The sequence below is a fragment of the Tinamus guttatus genome, unplaced genomic scaffold (assembly GCF_059628265.1).
Source record: "Tinamus guttatus ecotype Peru unplaced genomic scaffold, ASM5962826v1 Tinamus_guttatus_pri_ptg000355l, whole genome shotgun sequence".
Classification (NCBI taxonomy): domain Eukaryota; kingdom Metazoa; phylum Chordata; class Aves; order Tinamiformes; family Tinamidae; genus Tinamus; species Tinamus guttatus.
Window position 1 is genome coordinate 1,279,213 of NW_028288889.1, and position 18,231 is coordinate 1,297,443.

Below are 18,231 nucleotides of genomic sequence, written 5' to 3' on the forward strand. Positions count from 1 at the left end.
ATAATAGGATTTCTGTTCTTCGGATTGTTCTGTTCTGATAACGCTCCTTGTGCTTTGCTGAACGTTGTTCCTCAGTGCTTTTTGCAAAATAATTTGACATCTCTTTTAGTATTCCTGCACAGTTTGGATTGCACGCAGCACAAAGCACTTCAGCTCTACGAGCACATGGGTCAGTTCACCGGTTTAACAAAACCTGTGACAACCTCCTGTTGCTTCTGCAATTTTCTCCCCTCCCTCCAGATTCAGATTACACATATCATTATTGTTTTTACAATACCTTGTTCAGCTTTGTATTGTTATCAGTGAACAAAGCATTTGAAGCTTTCTCCCTAAATCAGTAATAATAGTAACTCTATAGATCTTTTCACCTAAAGTAGATGGCTCTCCTTTTTCAGATCAAAACTGAGCTCATACAAGGGTTTAAGAATAAATGGTGTATTAAAATTCCATGTATTTAATATAGTAAAATGGCTTTCTCAAGAGTAAAATTGCCTTGCAGATTTAATGTAAAGTAACTGAAAAATTGGAAGGTAACTGTTTTTCATGTTCACAAGCAAAGACTTAAATTTCAGTGGGAAAGATTGAAGTTAGACATTAAGGAATACTTTTTGACTTTGTAGGTCGTTAAGCATTAGTTGTGTAGTTAGTAGAGAAGACTTGTTAGTTCATGCAGCAATCTAGACCCAAGTTAAAAAATCATGGGCCATTTTGGGTGTCAGGAAGAGTGGAATAAATTTCTCAGCAAGCTAAGCAGGAAAAAAAAAATCATTTTGTTTGCTGCTATTACCTGATCACCCAGAGATTCACCCAGCACTCCAAAGACTGGTGCAATGGTGCCTTTGATAGAAGCAGAAGACAATTCCATGGTTAACTCTTAAGCGTTTCTCCTTGCTTACTAGAAATCCGTCTAGTATCGACCAGTTTCATTCAGTGCAGGGTCCTGCACCTGGAGAGGAATAAGCCCAGACACCAGTACAGATTAGGGATTGACCTGCTGGAAAGCAGCTCCTCACAGGGGGATTTGGGAGTCCTGGCTGACAGCAATGTGCCCTCCTGGCCCAGAAGGCTGATGGGATCCTGGCCTGCATCAGAAGGAGCGTTGTCAGCAGGTCGAGGGAGGGGATCCTGCCCCTCTCCTCAGCTCTGGTGAGGCCGCACCTGGAGTACGGGGTGCAGTTCTGGGCTCCCCAGTACCAGAAGGACGTGGAGCTTCTGGAGAGGGTCCAGCAGAGAGTCATGAAGATGATTAAGGGACTCAAGCATCTATCTTATGAGGAAAGACTAAGCAAGCTGGGCCTGTTTAGCCTAGAGAAGGGAAGACTGAGAGGGGATCTGATGAATATGTATAAATACCTGAGGGGAGAATGTAGGGAGGATGGGACCAAACTCTTCTTGGTGATGGCCAGTGATAGGGCAAGGGGTAACGGGTACAAGTTGAAACACAGGCAGTTCCATCTCCATGTGAGGAAGAACTTTCCTGTGAGGGTGACAGAGCCCTGGAACAGGCTGCCCAGAGAGGTTGTGGAGTCTCCTCTGGAGATCTTCAAAACCCGCCTGGACACCACCCTGTGTCACATGCTCTAGGTGTCCCTGCTGGAGCAAGGGGGTTGGATTAGATGATCTCTAGAGACTCCTTCCAACCTTAACCATTCTGTGATTCCAATAATTTGTAGCTGCTAAGAAAGAGAGGAAGGTGTCAGTGGCATATTGCTAAATATTGTCTGAACCCTTTGTGTGTTATTTCTGTGTGCAGTGGACTCAGATTTTCAGTGATTGAAAAGCCGATGACTTTGCAGAGATCCCTCTCAAACCCTGCAAATGAGAGCACACCCAGAGAGATGCTGTACTACCGAGGAGAGTGGTTGTGTCCACTGTTAGATGAGGCTACCTGTTACTGTCAGATCTCCTTCCTGCCCGGATAGCACTTTGTCACACTACTGGATGTTTCAAAGACTCCTGGAGACATGCAGTCATACAAGCATGGAGACAAATGTCATGTTTAGAGGAGGTAGATTGTGAGATATGTGAGGTATTGGTAATGTCACATGCTGTTGGAGCTCAGGGTTTACTAGTCACTTGGTCGTTTATTCAGAACCAGGATGCTGTAACTCTGGAGTGAGCTGAAGTTCATTGAAATGTCAAGTTTGTAGAAAATAGTAAGACTCAGGTTTGTTTTGGGTTACTGTCACCAGATTTGACAGATATGTGTCCCGGAAGGAGCCAGTACTTGCTTCTGTTTATAGGCAGTACTCCAGAAAATGTTGGTGGAGTGGTCTATGGCTCTGTCCTGTTGATGCAGCCATTGCAACCCTTCCTTTGATACCATGTGGATACTCTCCCTGCTGTAAGTGGATATTGGTAACTTGAGCTGAGAAGTCATAAGCAGCTGTATGCAGCACCACCCCATTGTATCTAGCAGTGGATACAGGATGGGCTTAAGGAGTTACTCAGACCTCTGGCCTTCTTTGATCACTGATCTTGATCACTACCAAGTAAAGAAGCACTTAAATATGAAAAGGTTGTTTGGGGACTCAGTTCTGTGTGATCCTGAGCACTTGTACATTGTTAAGCTGAAAGTGTGCAGCACTTCACAGGATCAAACCCTGGATGGGAAAAAAATAAAAAGCAAAAAAAAAAAAGCAACACTTGGCAAGATACAGATATACAAAAAGGAGATTTATTGTGAACATTGATTGAATTACTAGATTAAGAGTAATTGAAAGCAAGATCAGAGAGATGTGGACGCTTTCATTTCTTTGGGGACAGCTGCTATAGCACAGATTTCATTTACACTATCTCCTGCCAAAAAAATCTGTAGACATTGGTGTCAGTTTCTTGTGAGCCTCAGACAGCTCTGATAGCTGCAGTTGCAATGCAGGATGTGACAAATCCACACTTGATATGCAATGAATGCAAAATACTAGAATTGTTTTTCCCTGGCTAACAAGTTTGGATGTGTGTCAGTGTGAGACAGGAGCTTGGAAACAGTTACAGTAGCTACAAGATGAGTGGGAGAGAGGAGAACTTAATACTGTCATTAAAAAACAGCTGACAGAGCAGGGAAAAAGAGAGAAACAACTCTGCGAGTGTCATGTTTACAGTCTTGGATTAGTTTTTCTTTCATCCTCTACCACTAGCAGCATTTACCAAAAGACATTCATTCATTTGGAGCTTTTAGGGTTTGTTTCCTTACAGCTCGTTCTACACTTACTTGCATCACTCTCTGTTAGCAATATTAAAGTCACCTTTGTAACGACTGCTTGTGATGCCCAGAGGAACTAATTATGACTCAAGCTGGGAATTAACAGCAAAAGTAATCAAAATTAAAATCAACCTTACACTTTTCATATGAATGATGTGATTGGAATATAACAAGAAAGAAAAACTAGGGCTCGAGATACTAAAATAAGATGATGTGAATCACAGAATCACACAGAATCACAGAATGGTTGAAGTTGGAAGGGACCTAGTCCAACCCCCCTGCTCCAGCATGGACACTTAGAGCACGTGGCACGTGGTCACGTCCAGGTGGGTTATAAAGATGCACCCGGAGCAAGTTTGTGGACAATATCAAACTGGGTGGAGTGGCCGATGCTCTCGAGGGCTGTACTGCCATTCAGAGGGACCTAGACAGGGTGGAGAGCTGGGCAGAGAGGAACCTCATGAGGTTCAACAAGGACAAGTGCAGGGTCCTACATCTGGGAAGGAACAACCCCAGGCACCAGTACAGATTAGGGGTTGACTTGCTGGAAAGCAGCTCCGCAGAGAGGGATTTGGGAGTCCTGGTTGACAGCAAGTTAACCATGAGTCAGCAATGTGCCTTTGTGGCCAAGAAGGCCAGTGAGATCCTGGCCTGCATCAGGAGGAGCGTTGCCAGCAGGTCGAGGGAGGGGATTCTGCTCCTCTCCTCAGCTCTGGTGAGGCCGCATCTGGATTATTGGGTGCAGTTCTGGGCTCCTCAGTACCAGAGGAACATGGAGCTTCTAGAGAGGGTCCAGTGTAGGACCACGAAGATGATTAAAAGACTGGAACATCTATCTCTAAGATAGATGCTAAATGAGTTGGGCCTGTTTAGCCCGGAGAAGAGAAATTTGAAAGGGGATCTTTTCAATATGTACAAATACCCGAGGGGAGAATGTAAAGAAGATGAGGCTAAACTCTTCTCAGTGGTAGCCAGTGACAGGACAAGAGGTAACAGGTATAAATTAAAACACAGGAAGTTCCATCTCCATGTAAGGAAGAACATCTTTCATGCGAGGGTGACAGATCCCTGGAACAGGCTGCCGGAGATGTTGTGGAGTCTCCTTCTCTGGAGATCTTCAAAACTCACTTGGACGCCACCCTGTGCCACATGCTCTAGATGTCCCTGCTTGAGCTGGGGGGTTGGACTAGATGATCTCCAGAGGTCCCTTCCAACCTCAACCATTCTGTGATTCTGTGGCCAATTTCTTTATTGGAAACTGTCGTGACTTCTTCATGTGCATATTAACAGAATGATCCAAAGACTAAAATGACAATTCTACCAAGGAGTACCTTTTGTGATTCCATTTTTGGATGTCAATCTCCACAACTGAATAAAGTCAGAGGAAAAAAGCATCAAGTCTTGCTTTCATCCTCTGAATCATTGCACCATCTTAAGGACTTGAAGGCTTGGACCAGGCTTCTGTCTGGCCTGTATCCTGTTTCCAATTGTGGCCAACAGTAGATGTTGGGTAGAGCACAAGAACATGTGATTCCACATCACTTTATAAAAACACTTGGCCTCTCCCCAAAAATTCCGCATAAATACTGACTACAGCATGTATTGCTCTTGTGAGATGGGTATAAGCCGTCCGAGTCCCCCAAACCATTTCCTATCTAGGAACAATATGACACCAACATTCAGTTAACATTAGTTTGGGCTGAATATGACATGTTTGTCTTTACAGGCTTGTTTTTAATTAAGTTCATTTTTCCTGAAATTGTAAGTCAGTATGTTTAGACTACACAGTAAGGCAAACTAGTAAGCGCCACTGCAGAACTGGCTTGTGGCCAAGCAAATCTTTTAGGGTTAGGATTAGGGTTGAGAGAAAGCCTAGAGGTAAAATAGCTGTAGGGTTGCAGGGTTCCTAATGAAAGGAAGATGTTTCCCAGAGATAGTTTCTCTCAGGAGTTTCTTGTCTGGGCCACAGCTGGGGTCCTGCACCCGGCATATGCCAAGTAACTCTTTTAGGGTTGGGGAGTTTCTCATCTGGGTCACACGGGTTCCTGTGCCCAGCTTGTCAATCTTTTAGGGTTAGGGCTGGGGTTAAGTTTGAGAGAAAGAGAAAGCCAAGAGGCCCAATAGCGATACAGGTGGAGAGGGGGCCCCCCGTGGAAGGAAAACACTGCCCAAAGATAGCTTCTCTGACAAGTTTCTCATCTGGGCCACAGTTGGGGTCTTGCACTCTCAGTGTGCCAAATAAAAGATGTAGGGTTTGTGGTTAGGATTAGAATTAGGAGAAAGAGAAAGCCTAGAGGTGACGTTGTTATGCTTTTGGAAAGAGGCCCCCAGAGGAAGGCTTAGGCTGCCCAGAGACAGTTTCCCTGAGGAGTCTGTCATCTGGCCCACGCTTGGGGTCCTGCACCCAGCTTGTGCCGAGTATATCTTTAGAGTTAGGGACAGAGCAGAGAGAAAGAGAAAACCTACAGGTGCAATAGCTGTAGGATTTCAGAGTGGCCCCCAGCAGGAGGAAAATGCTGCCCAGAGGTAGCTTCTGAGAGGAGTTTCTCATCTGGGCCACAGTTGTGATCTTGCACCCTTAGCGTGTGAAATAAAATATTTAGGGTTAGAATTAGGGTTAGGGTTGAGGAAAAGAGAAAACCTACAGGCACAATAGCTGTAAGTTTGGAGAGAGCCCTCCAGCAGAAGAAATATGCCATACAGAGATAGCTTCTCCAAGGAGTTCATCATCTGGGTCACAGCAGGAAAAGGAAAGAGGTCCCCAGCAAAATGTGAATGCTGCAGAGAGATAGTTTCTCTGAGGACTTTCTCATTTGGGCCATACTTGTTGCCTTGCATCCAGCATGTGCTGAATAAAACTTTTAGAGCTAGGATTACAATTAGGCTTGAGAGAAAAAGATCCTTGCTGGAATCATTTGAACGAAAATCACTATTTTATGTGATCATTCACTTACATTTAAAGTAACATTAAATCCATAACAATTTATGATGCACAGGGAATCTGGAATTCTCCTACCTTTCGTTTTTCTCCACTGCTCATTGTATATCTTTTCATACTTTTGAAAATCTGTGTTTACATAAAACACCTCATTTATGGATTTTCTTTTTTTTTTATTTAAATGTCTTTTTTTGGTGTTCCTGTGACCACATCAGAATGTTGAAGTAACCTCTGCGTCACGTGTGAAAATATCTGAATGCATGAATCCAGTGACAATGAATTTCATTCCAAAGAAGATCTATTCTCCAGGGATTTTCAGCTCAGCTTGTGTGAATAAGAATTCGTGAAGGTCGGGATTTAGTGGGAAGACGTCTCTCTCCTTTTCCTTAATTCCTGATTGATTTAGATGCTTTAATATCATATCATTCATTTTCTTAAGCTCTTCAATGCTTTTCCTTTCAGATATTAGTCTGCTTGATAGTTGGTCCATCTTGTTCCTAGTTTGAACTTGAAAAGGGAAAGAGACCACATTAAATTGGTAACATTCAGGTCAAAAGCAACACTCTCCTCTCTTACATCCCTGTACAGCTGCAGAACCTGATGATAAGAAGTTGCGCATCTGGTACTACTGCTCACCTGATATCTTACCTGCTTATTTTGTCTTTATTCAGTGTGGTGCAGAGTAATACAGTCAAATACACTAGCTCAGACAGTTTCTGCAATATTCATGAACATATTCATTCCAGCAGCCACTGGAAAATAGGTTATGTGGGAACTCCAAGATGCTTTTCTAAACAGCATGTGTCTGTATGCATCTAAACAATTGCATCTAAAGTGCAGTTGTTAAAACATTCACCAAGACCTAAGACTACTGCCTTATCCCTTGATTTCCTAAAACATGTAGATTAACAGAGAATTCTTGCAGATATAGCATTAAGAGCCAGTTTCCTCTGGAGCACCAATAAAATAGCATCACTCACATATACTCATTTGGAGTCAATATTATTCTGGCCTTCTTAAGTTTACAAAGTTTAATTGTGGGTTTAAAGCTGACAAAAGCTTAAGTCTTATAGTGCCGATACAAAATGAGTCTATGCCTGTGAATTGCAAACATAATCTGAGATAAACACTACTGGAAATTGAGTTCTGAAAAACACAGGCCTTTACTAACCTGAGCACAAGCAAACTCCTTTAACCTCTATCTATCAGTAGCCCCTCCACAGTTACTTCACGATTTTTTTCCACTAGGAGGTCATGTTGTTCATCCCCCTGTACCAGAGCTGCACTTTCAGCAGCTCCCAGTCAAGCACGTCTGCAAGTCATATCTAAGACACTTTTTTTTCGTGTTTTGCAGCTCAAGATTCCTTTGTGCTCTTCACTTCCCTGATGTTCCCTCCTTTGAGAGCTTGTGAACAGCTTCAGTTAGGGGTTGGGATTTCTTGCTTGAGAAGGAAAGTGAGTGTCTCTGCTATGCTCCAGTGAAGATCCTAGTATAGGGGAAGAAATCTGGATGGATTCCATGGATTCCATTTCTTTGAAAATGGACTTCTCACTTAAAATAATTCACTTCATACTCTGTTCAGTAAAGTTAGCACAGAAAACCCAAGGGTGGCAAGGGCTCCATAAGCCAAGGTCACCTGTATCTTAGCAGTGTTAGCCAAGCCAACCCAACCAGCCCTGCTCAAGCAGAACAATAATTATATCTACAGGCTTGATCCTACTTGCCAATTGCAAGTTATCTTATCTGTTTTTTGTTTCTTTTGTTTGAACTTTTCTTAGTTCCAAACAATTTCCAGACAGTTCTTAGTTTGCAACTGCCAGATCTTTCTGTGAATAAAATAAAATATATTCATTTAAATATTCCATTTAAATGTTAGCTTGGGTTAATTCCAATTTCAGTGGAATGACACCAAGACTGAGTTTTACCTGTGTATTTTCAAAGCGTCTCATCACCATACAATCATCTTTAAAATGAAACATTTAATTTTCAGTCAGCATTTTCAGAAACACAGTTTAACCTTGCTGAGTTCTTTTCCTTACTGCCTCATAAATAAATGCAAGTTGTGTGAGCCTTTTAGGTGTAGATTATCTTCCTGTCTTAAATCTGGCCTCAACTGATAAAGTACTGTGAAAGATAAACTAATTTTTGTTTAAAAAACAACCTTGCTGAGTTCAGAATAGCTGAGACAAAGCAGGAGCCTTTCATTCCTGTCTAGAACAATTAGTCGTGTCATGAGGGAATGCGTTCTAGGCTAATCCCGGCACAGCACTAAAGAGAAACCACATTTTTCTGTGTCTGAGAGCGCAAAAATTTCTCTGTAATGTATATCAGACCTGAGCCCTGCCCACTAAATGTGTGCCATTGTGTATTTTGGCTGCTATTTACCCATTTAATTTTTTTCTTTTATCTCTACAAAACTTCTCCAACATGTGAGGTGGAAGCTGCATTAGATATGAGCACAAAGAGACAGCATTAAATGTTACTTTGCAGCCATACACAATGCCCTTATCTCCATAACTGTTTAACCTTATAAAGCCTTTGCTTTAACAACAAAGTTGAACCTTTTAGCTCAGGGAGTAGAGGCCTGTGCCTTTATACCCAAAACCAAGACCTGGTGTCAATAACCAGTTAAAGCTTCAGACTGCTCAAATATAGCAGTAACATAAGGTAGAAAGATACTTTCTCTTCTTTCATTTATCCCTTCATTTTTAAGAACCACGTTTTGTTTTACTTACTTATTAAGAATATTACGAATGAAACAAGTGCCAAACTGACAATCAAAGTAAGAATCAAGGTGATGACGAACAAGCATTGGTTTCTTATGTTGCTCCATGCCATGTATCCTCCAGTACCACCAGCGTTCTCATCTTCTTCATCTGTTATGAGGTGAGAGATCATTTTGTGATGAAAAATGTTAGGAATGCTTAGAATAAATGACAAAATGCTTCTGGTTCCAAGCAAATATTATTCAATATATATCTTAATGGCAACAGACTTCACTTCCTGCAATACTGCATGAGAAGGAAAGAAACCAACTTCATGAGCTCATCTTGGAATTACCAGACTTCGGAAGTATAGAAACTATAGCTGTTGGAATATTTCAATAAAATTTAGTTGTTGTTGTTACAATACAGTGCTTCGTTGAAGCTGAACAATTGTTTAAAATCCACTGAGTCCAGTGAAATTTTCTTCAGAAAGCTTTCTAAAAGCCTGAAGAGACCCAACTTTTTATAAACTGAAGAAAGTAAAAAAGTCTTACTGAAAACCTGGGTACAGATTAATCCCATACTTTTCCTCTTAGGCAAGTTAGTTATCTATTTGATGATAGAAATATCCCTGGGATGACTAAATTTCCAAATGAAGCCCCTCAAGTTGAGCTCCTAATATTGGTTAAGATTAATATAAATTTGGACTTTTTTATCTTCAATGCTTTGTATATTCTTCTTCTCTGAAAATGTTCTAAAGGTTCTGTGTGTTTCATTCAAACAGAAACCAAAGTGCATATCCTTCAGACTTGTCACAAAATGAAGCAGATGGTTGTCCTTCAAGCACATGGAGAGTGAGGGAAAGGAAACAACAAGCAGTAGCCATGCTTCCCTCAAATGTGAGTGGCGTGCTGGCCTATTACTCTTTTAAGAATGTGTTACATAGAGGAAAAGTCAGTGGATTCTCTCATAAAAAGAGTTGCAATCAAATGAAAAGTGGCAATGAGCCTTAAATATAATGTGGAAAGTGAAGCGAGCAGACTCATTTGAGATTCATCTGGATATCAAGTAAGTTCCTACTTCACCGAGCCACAGTGTGGTTGAGGCTGGCAGGGACTCGTGAAGGGCGTCTGGTGCAACCCCCTGCTCAAGCAGGGTCAGCTGGAACAGCGGGACCAAGAGAACGTCCCGTCACCCACTGAACATCCCCAGGAATGGAGACTCTCTTGGCAACCTATTCCAATCTTCAGCCACCTCCACAACGAAGTGTTTTCTTGTTTGTGCCCTTTGCCTTGTGTCCTGTCACTGGGCTCCACTGAGAAGAGTCTGTCCCCCATCTTCTTTACCCTCCCCCATTTTTGCAGAATCACAGAATGGCTGAGGTTGGAAGGGACCTCTAGAGATCATCTAGTCCCACTCCCCTGCTCACGCAGGGACACCTAGAGAACGTGGCACAGGGTGGCATCCAGGCAATTTTTGAAGATCTCCAGAGACGGAGCCTCAGCAGCCACTCTGGGCAGCCTGTTTGAGTGCTCTGTCACCCGCACATGAAAGAAGTTCTTCCTCAGATGGAAGTGGAACTGCCTGTGTTTTAATTTATACCCATTACCCCTTGTCCTGTCACTGGCCACCACCGAGAAGAGCTTAGCCCCATCTTCCCTACATTCACCCCTCAGGTACTTATACATGTTGATCAGATCTCTTCTCAGTCTTCTCTTCTCTAGACTAAACAGGTCCAGCTCGCTTAGCCTTTCCTCATTTCCCAGCTCACTTAGTCTTTCCATTTTATAATGGGATCTTTATAAATACTGAGAAGATCCAGTGGAGCTGCCTCTTCTCCAGTCTAAACAGTCCCAGCCCTCCCAGCCTCTCATATATGAGATGCTCCAATTCCCTTAACTTCAATCTTTGTGGCCCTACTTGAGCCAGAGTTCTTTAATCCCAATTTTCCAGATACTTTTATTTCCAAAGTTTTGGCTTATTTATTGTTTGGAGGAGGGGGAAGCAAGGAGGTAATTTCATTTTGATATTAGCCTAGAAATAACATTAGCTAAAGTCACGTTATAATTGCATACAAAACCAGACTACCTGTAGCTTTTGATCTCTTGCCAGTTTGAAAGGGAAAGTAGCACATGCATCTATTAAAAATATCTCTCTAGACTGTGCTTTGGTTTTATCTGGTAGAAGGCTTTCAGGTGTTTAGCGATAAAGCTGAGGGAATAATATGGGACTTTAATAATGAGCAGACCGGGAGCTGAGCAATTCACTGAAGCCGTAGGAGGTCTCTGGAAATATCTCCAGCCAAACTAACCAAAGGCCTTTACATTTTAAACAGCTTTTAACATGACTGTTAGTGAGCTTGCTTATGCCGGGTCGTACTGAGCAAAAGCCATGTTATGTGCACTGCAACGCTCAAAATGTCATTTCTAAACCAAACTGGGCATCACCCAGATAAATTATTGGATCATCCACAGCATTTAGTATTTATGGGAATTAAATTTATGGAGCAAGTGAAAAATACTCCACAAATCCCACTGATTTTCTGGGATTTATATACACTGCTGAATAAGCCAGCTATGAAAATTCATTTTATGTATTTTACTAATAGGATTTACAGAATTTATCACTAGCTAAAAATATCCTTGTTGCCACAAGCAAAGATAAATATCATATAAACCCAGCAAAACTGGGAGAGCCCATTTTTAACCATAAGCAAAGAAATCTGTGAATTAAAATTCTTACAAGTCTCATAGAGTGTTTCAGGTAACTGGTTTGAGTCCTTAGGAGATGTGTCTGAAAAGAATCAACAGAAATTCACTGGTATTTCTATTGTCACATTCAAATTTTTGTGCTTGTGGAGAGTCATGGTGTTACTCGTGTAGGAGGCACATACTGGGCAGCACTAGAGGAACTGTGCTGCAAACAATCACCTGCCAGATCTAAATCAAAATGAAGGGCAAGCTCCATCTCAGCAGCAAAGCCTTAGCCAAAGGAGCACAAACTCTTAGTCAACAGGAGCAGCTAAACCATTGTTCTCATTTAGCTATGGCAGCTTCTGCCTGTTGTGGGTAAAGGATGCTGTTTGCCATCCTTTTCTCACATTTTTCAGTGCAGAGCTTGACATACATTGGCCTGTTGAGCTGCTGCCATCAACAGCACATGACAAGCGCGGCCTTTTCAAGCGCCGCTCGTAACTCCCCATCCTGACCCGCTGTGTGTGCCGCGCTCGGCATTGCTCATTACACCTACCTAGCACGTGCTGGGCGTCATCGGGACAAACGGTTAGTTTGTTGAGGTTATTTAAGGAATCCACTACGTAGAGTTTTCCCTCTTCTGGAGTATTGGGCAGGCTGATCTCCAAAGAAGGCCTCTCCATTATATCTAAAAAAACAATTTAGAAAGCAGATTAAAAAGCAGAAAATTAAAACATGGATATGCAATATAACTGGTAAGAATCCTTGTCTGAGGAAATGCGGAGTATCCCTAACAACCTTTCATATAAAGGGATTTCGAAGACTGGCACACTTGCTGGATCTTGGGAGAAAAAAAAATCACTCTGTAGCTTTTTATTCTGGGAAATCTTTGATGAGTCTAAAATTTTATTTCCATATGATACTTGTACATGCATGTATATGTATATATGCACCTCTTCAGACACTCTATGTCACTAGACCCAATGCTGATTCGAAGATTTGTTGCTTAGTTATAAAACCTTTATATTTTGGTGGGTACCTGATAAACTGGAGGGTGATATCCTGAGCTTAGTGAAAGCAAAGGTCCAGTAACTTCACCAGAAAGGATATTATTCATGACCTCTGCTTTAAGCACCAAGACACGGCAAGAAAGCAGATACAGGCATAGGAGATAAGCAGCAAGAACACAGGTTTGTTTATTCAGGTTGCAATATCAGTGTGACGTTATTATCTACCTGCGGAAAATGCAGCAAAAAATACGCTTCTAATGTACTTCTACTTGATACAGATGCTAGTTCTGGACAAATTAAAGTCTGATGGCAAATCTGTTCTTCAGACTAAGACTCTGGGTGCTGGATGGGACCCCATCAGCAAAAACAGCTTCTCTGCCAAGTCTGGATGCATAAACTGAGTTAATGAATGTAAAAATATATCAACATATGCAGGAAGATTATATGTAGAGAAGAAACAATACCTAAGTAGGTTCCTACATGTTGCACATCCTTTCTTAATCACCTTACAGTTCTGTCATCCTGGCTCAAAAGTGTGCTCTAGAAACATAGCACTGCTTTGGGCAAGGAGTAGATGCAGTTGCTGTCACCAGGTGTCACAGAATCATAGAATGCTTAAGGTTGGAAGGGACCTCTAGAGCTCATCTAGTCCAACCCCCCTGCACACGCAGGGTCACCTAGAGCACGTGGCACAGGACTGCATCCAAGCAGGTTTTGAAGATCTCCAGAGAAGGAGACTCCACAACCTCTCTGGGCAGCCTGTTCCAGGGCTCTGTCACCCTCACTGTCAAAATTTTTCCTTAAGTTCCTATAGAACTTTTGAAACTTCAGTTTCCGGCTTTTTCCTCTAGTTCTGTCAGTGGCCACTAGTGAAAAGATACCAGCACCATCCTCCTCACTGACTCCCTTGAGGTACTTATAGACACTGATTAGATCCCCTCTCAGCCTTCTCTTCTCCAGGCTGAACAGGCCCAGCTCTCTCAGCCTCTCCTCATAGGGCAGATGTTCCAGGCTTCTGATCATTCTCTTAGCCCTGCGCTGGACTCTCTCCAGCAGCTCCACATCCCTCTTGTACTGTGGAGCCCAGAACGGGACACAATACTCCAGATGTGGCCTCACCAGGGCTGAGTAGAGGGGCAGGATCACCTCCCTCGACCTGCTGGAGATGCTCTTCTTAATGCAGCCCAGGATCCCATTGGCCTTCTTGGCCACGAGGGCACACTGCTGCCTCATGGTCAACTTGTCGTCCACCATGACACCCAGGTCTTTCTCCGCAGAGCTGCTCTCCAGAAGGTCGGTTCCCAGCCTTACTGGTGTCTGGGGTTCTTCCTCCCCAGGTGCAGGACCTTGCACTTGGCCTTGTTGAATTGCATGAGGTTTTTCACCGCCCAGTTGTCCAGTCTGTCCAGGTCCCTCTGGATGGCAGCGCAGCCCTCTGGGGTATCGGCTACTCCTCCCAGTTTCGTGTCATCAGCAAACTTGCTGAGGGAGCACTCTGTGCCTTCATCCAGGTCATTGATGAATAAATTGAACAGGACTGGACCGAGGACTGACCCCTGGAGTCACCGCTAGCTACAGGCCTCCAGCTAGACTCTGCACCGCTGATCACCACTCTCTGGGCCCTGCCATCCAGTCAGTTCCTAATCCATCTCACTATCCACTCATTCGTCCTACGCTTCCGGAGCTTGCCCAGGAGGATGTTGTGAGGGACGGTGTCAAAAGCCTTGGTGAAGTCGAGATAGACGACATCCACCGCTCTCCCCTCATCTATCCAGCTGGTCATTCCATCATAGAAGGCTATCAGGTTAGTCAGGCAAGATTTCCCCTTGGTGAATCCATGCTGACTACTCTTGAGCACCTTCTTGTCCTCCGTGTGCCTGGAGACAACAGCCAGTATGAGCCGTTCCATCACTTTTCCGGGGACGGAGGTGAGGCTGACTGGCCTGTAGTTGCCTGGGTCCTCCTTCTTGCCTTTTTTGAAGACTGGCGTGACATTGGTCTTCTTCCAGCCCTCCAGCACCTCCCCTGTTCTCCAGGATCTTTCAAAGATGATGGAGAGTGGCTTAGCTATGACATTGGCCAGCTCATGCAGCGCTCTGGGGTATCTTACACAACTACACGCATTGCTGCTAACTCCCCCTCTAATCAGTAAAGAAAATTAGGTACCTCCAGAGGATGTTCCCTTTATTTTAAGGTACCTTAGCAGGGGCCAGTCACATCTTACCCATTTAGCGTTTTATCAAATCTGTTAAGTTCAGCTTACCCAGCAGTGCTTCCTACTGCACAAGCCTCCTCTTCATGGTGGGAGTTCAGCACCCAAGGGTGATTTCTGCATCCTTCATGGGCTGAACCGCCCCCCTTGAATTGCCTCTCCCCCTCTTCCTTGCCAAGAAATAGAAAAAAGGTATCATGACCAAAGTCCTATCTTACCACTCCAAAAATAAACAAAGTATGAGGAATAGAAGTCTAAATGCTTACAAGAAAGAAAAAAAGACTTTTTCCACTTTTTTTTCTCATTTTTTTTTTCATTTAACCCAGATTATCCAGATCCAGAGGAAAATACTGTCATAATTTATGCATAGGGATGTTTTCTCCCTCAAATTTGAGCACAGAGTCAAACAACTATTCGCTATGTCTCAATAAAACTGTGAAGACCAAGTGTTCTACTCACTTTTGGGAAATGGACTAGTTCTCCCAATAATAAGTGGAGACTGACCAGCCTACGTGTAATGCTTTTTTCTATTTAAATTTAATAGAGACCAACATAAAAACTATGACTTTTGTCTGTTGAGGTTTGTGACTGCAAAATACAGAAATCAGGTAGGAAGGTGAGGACTGCAGAGACCCCCTGCCGTAACCCTCATTGCGCCGGTGACTCTCAGGACCGCGGCCGTGTGGCACTAACTTCCCACGCGGAGCGTCTCGCCGCAGCCTCGCGCTGCCGCATTCCCGGCTCGCAGCCGCACTGTGGTGAAAGTCACTACCTCACCCAGGGCCCCACTATTTTTAGCCTCAGGGGAGCAGACGTTTCCCTCGGGCATTTCGAGCAGAACCTCCCTGCGGGTTCCTGGAAGACGCTTCTTAACAACCTGAGCTGTAAGGAACGTGAGTAGCTTTGATCCACAGTCAGAAATCAAATCTACACATGTGCTAGGTTCCTTATTAAATATTTTAAACCAATTCACTCACTGAGCATGTAATTGCAGTGAAGAAAATCAGTACTTAATGAACAAAGTCTAACTATTTTGCATTTGTTGTGGTTTTCTTTTTTTCCACTGGCATCCCAGAACAAATGGGAGAGGATATAGACACTGGCATCACGGTTCACAACCAGTGATCACTTCCCAACACACTCATCTAACATGGTGCTTTTTAGGTCCTTCCGTCTCGTACTTAACCTTGCTTAACGATCATTTCCCCAGCTGACTTTTAAATTTCCCAAGTTGCTGTGGTTAAATTAGCACCTTGTGTAAGAAGTCACTGAAAGTCTGCACAGAAAAGGCAACAACAATCTAGTCTAAAAGGAATTCAATAAAAGCAGAAGAGAACGAAACGTTACTTACAACATAGCCACGCTATTTTGCTGGGACAGAAGGTATGGGACAATCTCCGGAGGAAAACGTGTGCAGCTCCTTCTCTCCTTTTAGCCCCATGAGAAGCTGTCAGCTCCTGCACAGCCCATGGGCACAGCTCTGAAACAGGCTGTCTCCGCCGGGCTATATTTGGTGTTCAACTTGGCTAAGTACCCTGGCTTCCAAAAAGAAGCCAGCAGCACAGGGCTCTATTACACATGTAGAGATGTGTTTTCAGCAGGAAATATTTCATAAACCTTTTTTCATTTTTAAAACCAGCTTGCTATGCAAAAGAGTCTCATCTCTAAAACTGCAGTTACAGCCACATTCAAAGTATATACTGAAGAAACAGCATATGTTCCTCTTTCTCCCCACCCCGCCACCCCAGCCACAAAATCAAATGGAGCACAAGGACAGGAGGGACTAAGTTGTAGGACATCCTTACTTGCTTAAAAGAATAATGCCTAGTGCAGCCCTTGTTAGCAGTGATGATTGTTCCCTGCATGGAACATGTTTGGCAGTATTCCAGGAAGCAGCTAGGTTAACACAAAGGGGACATGAACCAAACAAGAAACCCACCCTGAAGCCCCCTTAGATTGAATATAGGATACCAAATCTTACACAGAGTAACCCAAAACCACTACAGTGTTGAGGGGAAAATGTCACAGAGAATCCATATACCAACATTTCAGTTTCCCACCCAAGTGACAGGCTCCAAAGCAGCCCAGTAGGTCACACCTTGAGCCGCCTTGGTTCTACAGACACCCTCAAAGCAAGAAAACAGACAGCTGCCCACACTCAGCCATATCCCCTGAAGGATTCCCAGCACCATTCCCATCTTTTGCTGAGCTCTGCCCTGGGCTGCTTCCAGAACACAACTTACAGGGAGACATTAATTGACACACAAGCCCTTCTGGGTTCACCTTTCATTTCTTTCTCAAGGTAGAGGCCGCATTATTCCCTTACCTCCCATCCCCTTAAACCCTCTGACACATTTACAATTTTAGAGGAGTAATTTAAGGACACAACCAAACATGGATGCTTCCTTCCCACCCCCAAATACCCAAGTCCAAGGTGAACTACACTGATGAAATCTTCACACCAATGGCTTTTTGCTACTCAAGTCATTTTTACTGGAATACACTCTTTTGTTATCCCATTTTTGTCTCTACTACAAAGGAAAACAAAAAAACCAAAACAGTCCCCTTCCCACAAACCCTAATTTTTTCTTGATTCAGAGGCAATTTTAAATTTTTTTGAATTAATTTCTTTTGCAGATAAGACTTTCAGTTTTGAGAACACATTCCAGCAGGCAATTTTATTTATCTTTTGGTTCAGAAGCTCCAGATACTTAAGATTTATTGCCCTTACAGTGGATCATGCTCTTGAAGATGACCAGTTATTGGCACATTCCAGTCATCTGGAGACTAAACTGAGCGAGGATTTTTCAAGATGATGAAACAGGATGTCTAGAGTGTCTCCTGTAGGACAAGCGGACAAAGTGTTTTGCATGCCAGAACTAAGGGAAACATCTGACTCGTGATCCACAAACTTGTGATGATTTATAAGACAAATGGCTGTCACCAACCAAGGGTAGGCAGAAGAGCAGACAGTCCTATAAAATATATATACAGGCACATACATACCCCCCCTTACACCTTCTTATTTTTGTAATTTCATATAGCATCTGCTGAAGAACTGAAAGGAATTTAGCCATATGTCTGGCTGGGCAAGCAGCAAGTCTTCTGCATGATACATCAAATGCATCAATTAAGCATTAGATTTTTCCAACATTTCAGCCTTTCATTCATGGTAGTAATTACTTTTAGACAAAAGAGTGAGAAAGAGCTTTATTCCAAAAATTTAACAACCAGTTCCAGAACACATGAATTTTGGGTTTTTATCTTACATTGAAGCAAGTATTGTCATTTACTACTTCACTATAAGCAAAACTAATTCAACTTCATAGTCCTGTTCAGTATAAAGTCATACTTTTTTTTCATCTATTTGACATTTAAGAGTTAAAAATTTACTGAAAATAATTTCACATCAACAAGCTTCATTCCATATTAACACATTCCTACCAAAAACACTTGGTCAAATTAAATTA

The 18,231-nt window shown here is 42.9% G+C and overlaps 1 protein-coding gene across 1 annotated transcript; it reads right to left on the bottom strand.

Moving 5' to 3' along the window:
- Positions 1 to 6,308: 6,308 nt before the first annotated feature.
- On the bottom strand, positions 6,309 to 12,233 carry LSMEM1 (leucine rich single-pass membrane protein 1). Its single transcript, XM_010213509.2, has 3 exons — positions 12,096 to 12,233; positions 8,877 to 9,017; positions 6,309 to 6,647 (listed from the first exon to the last, which is right to left on the bottom strand). The coding sequence occupies exons 1-3, from the start codon at positions 12,220 to 12,222 to the stop codon at positions 6,439 to 6,441; spliced, it is 477 nt and encodes a 158-aa protein (XP_010211811.2). The 5' UTR covers positions 12,223 to 12,233; the 3' UTR covers positions 6,309 to 6,438.
- Positions 12,234 to 18,231: the final 5,998 nt, after the last annotated feature.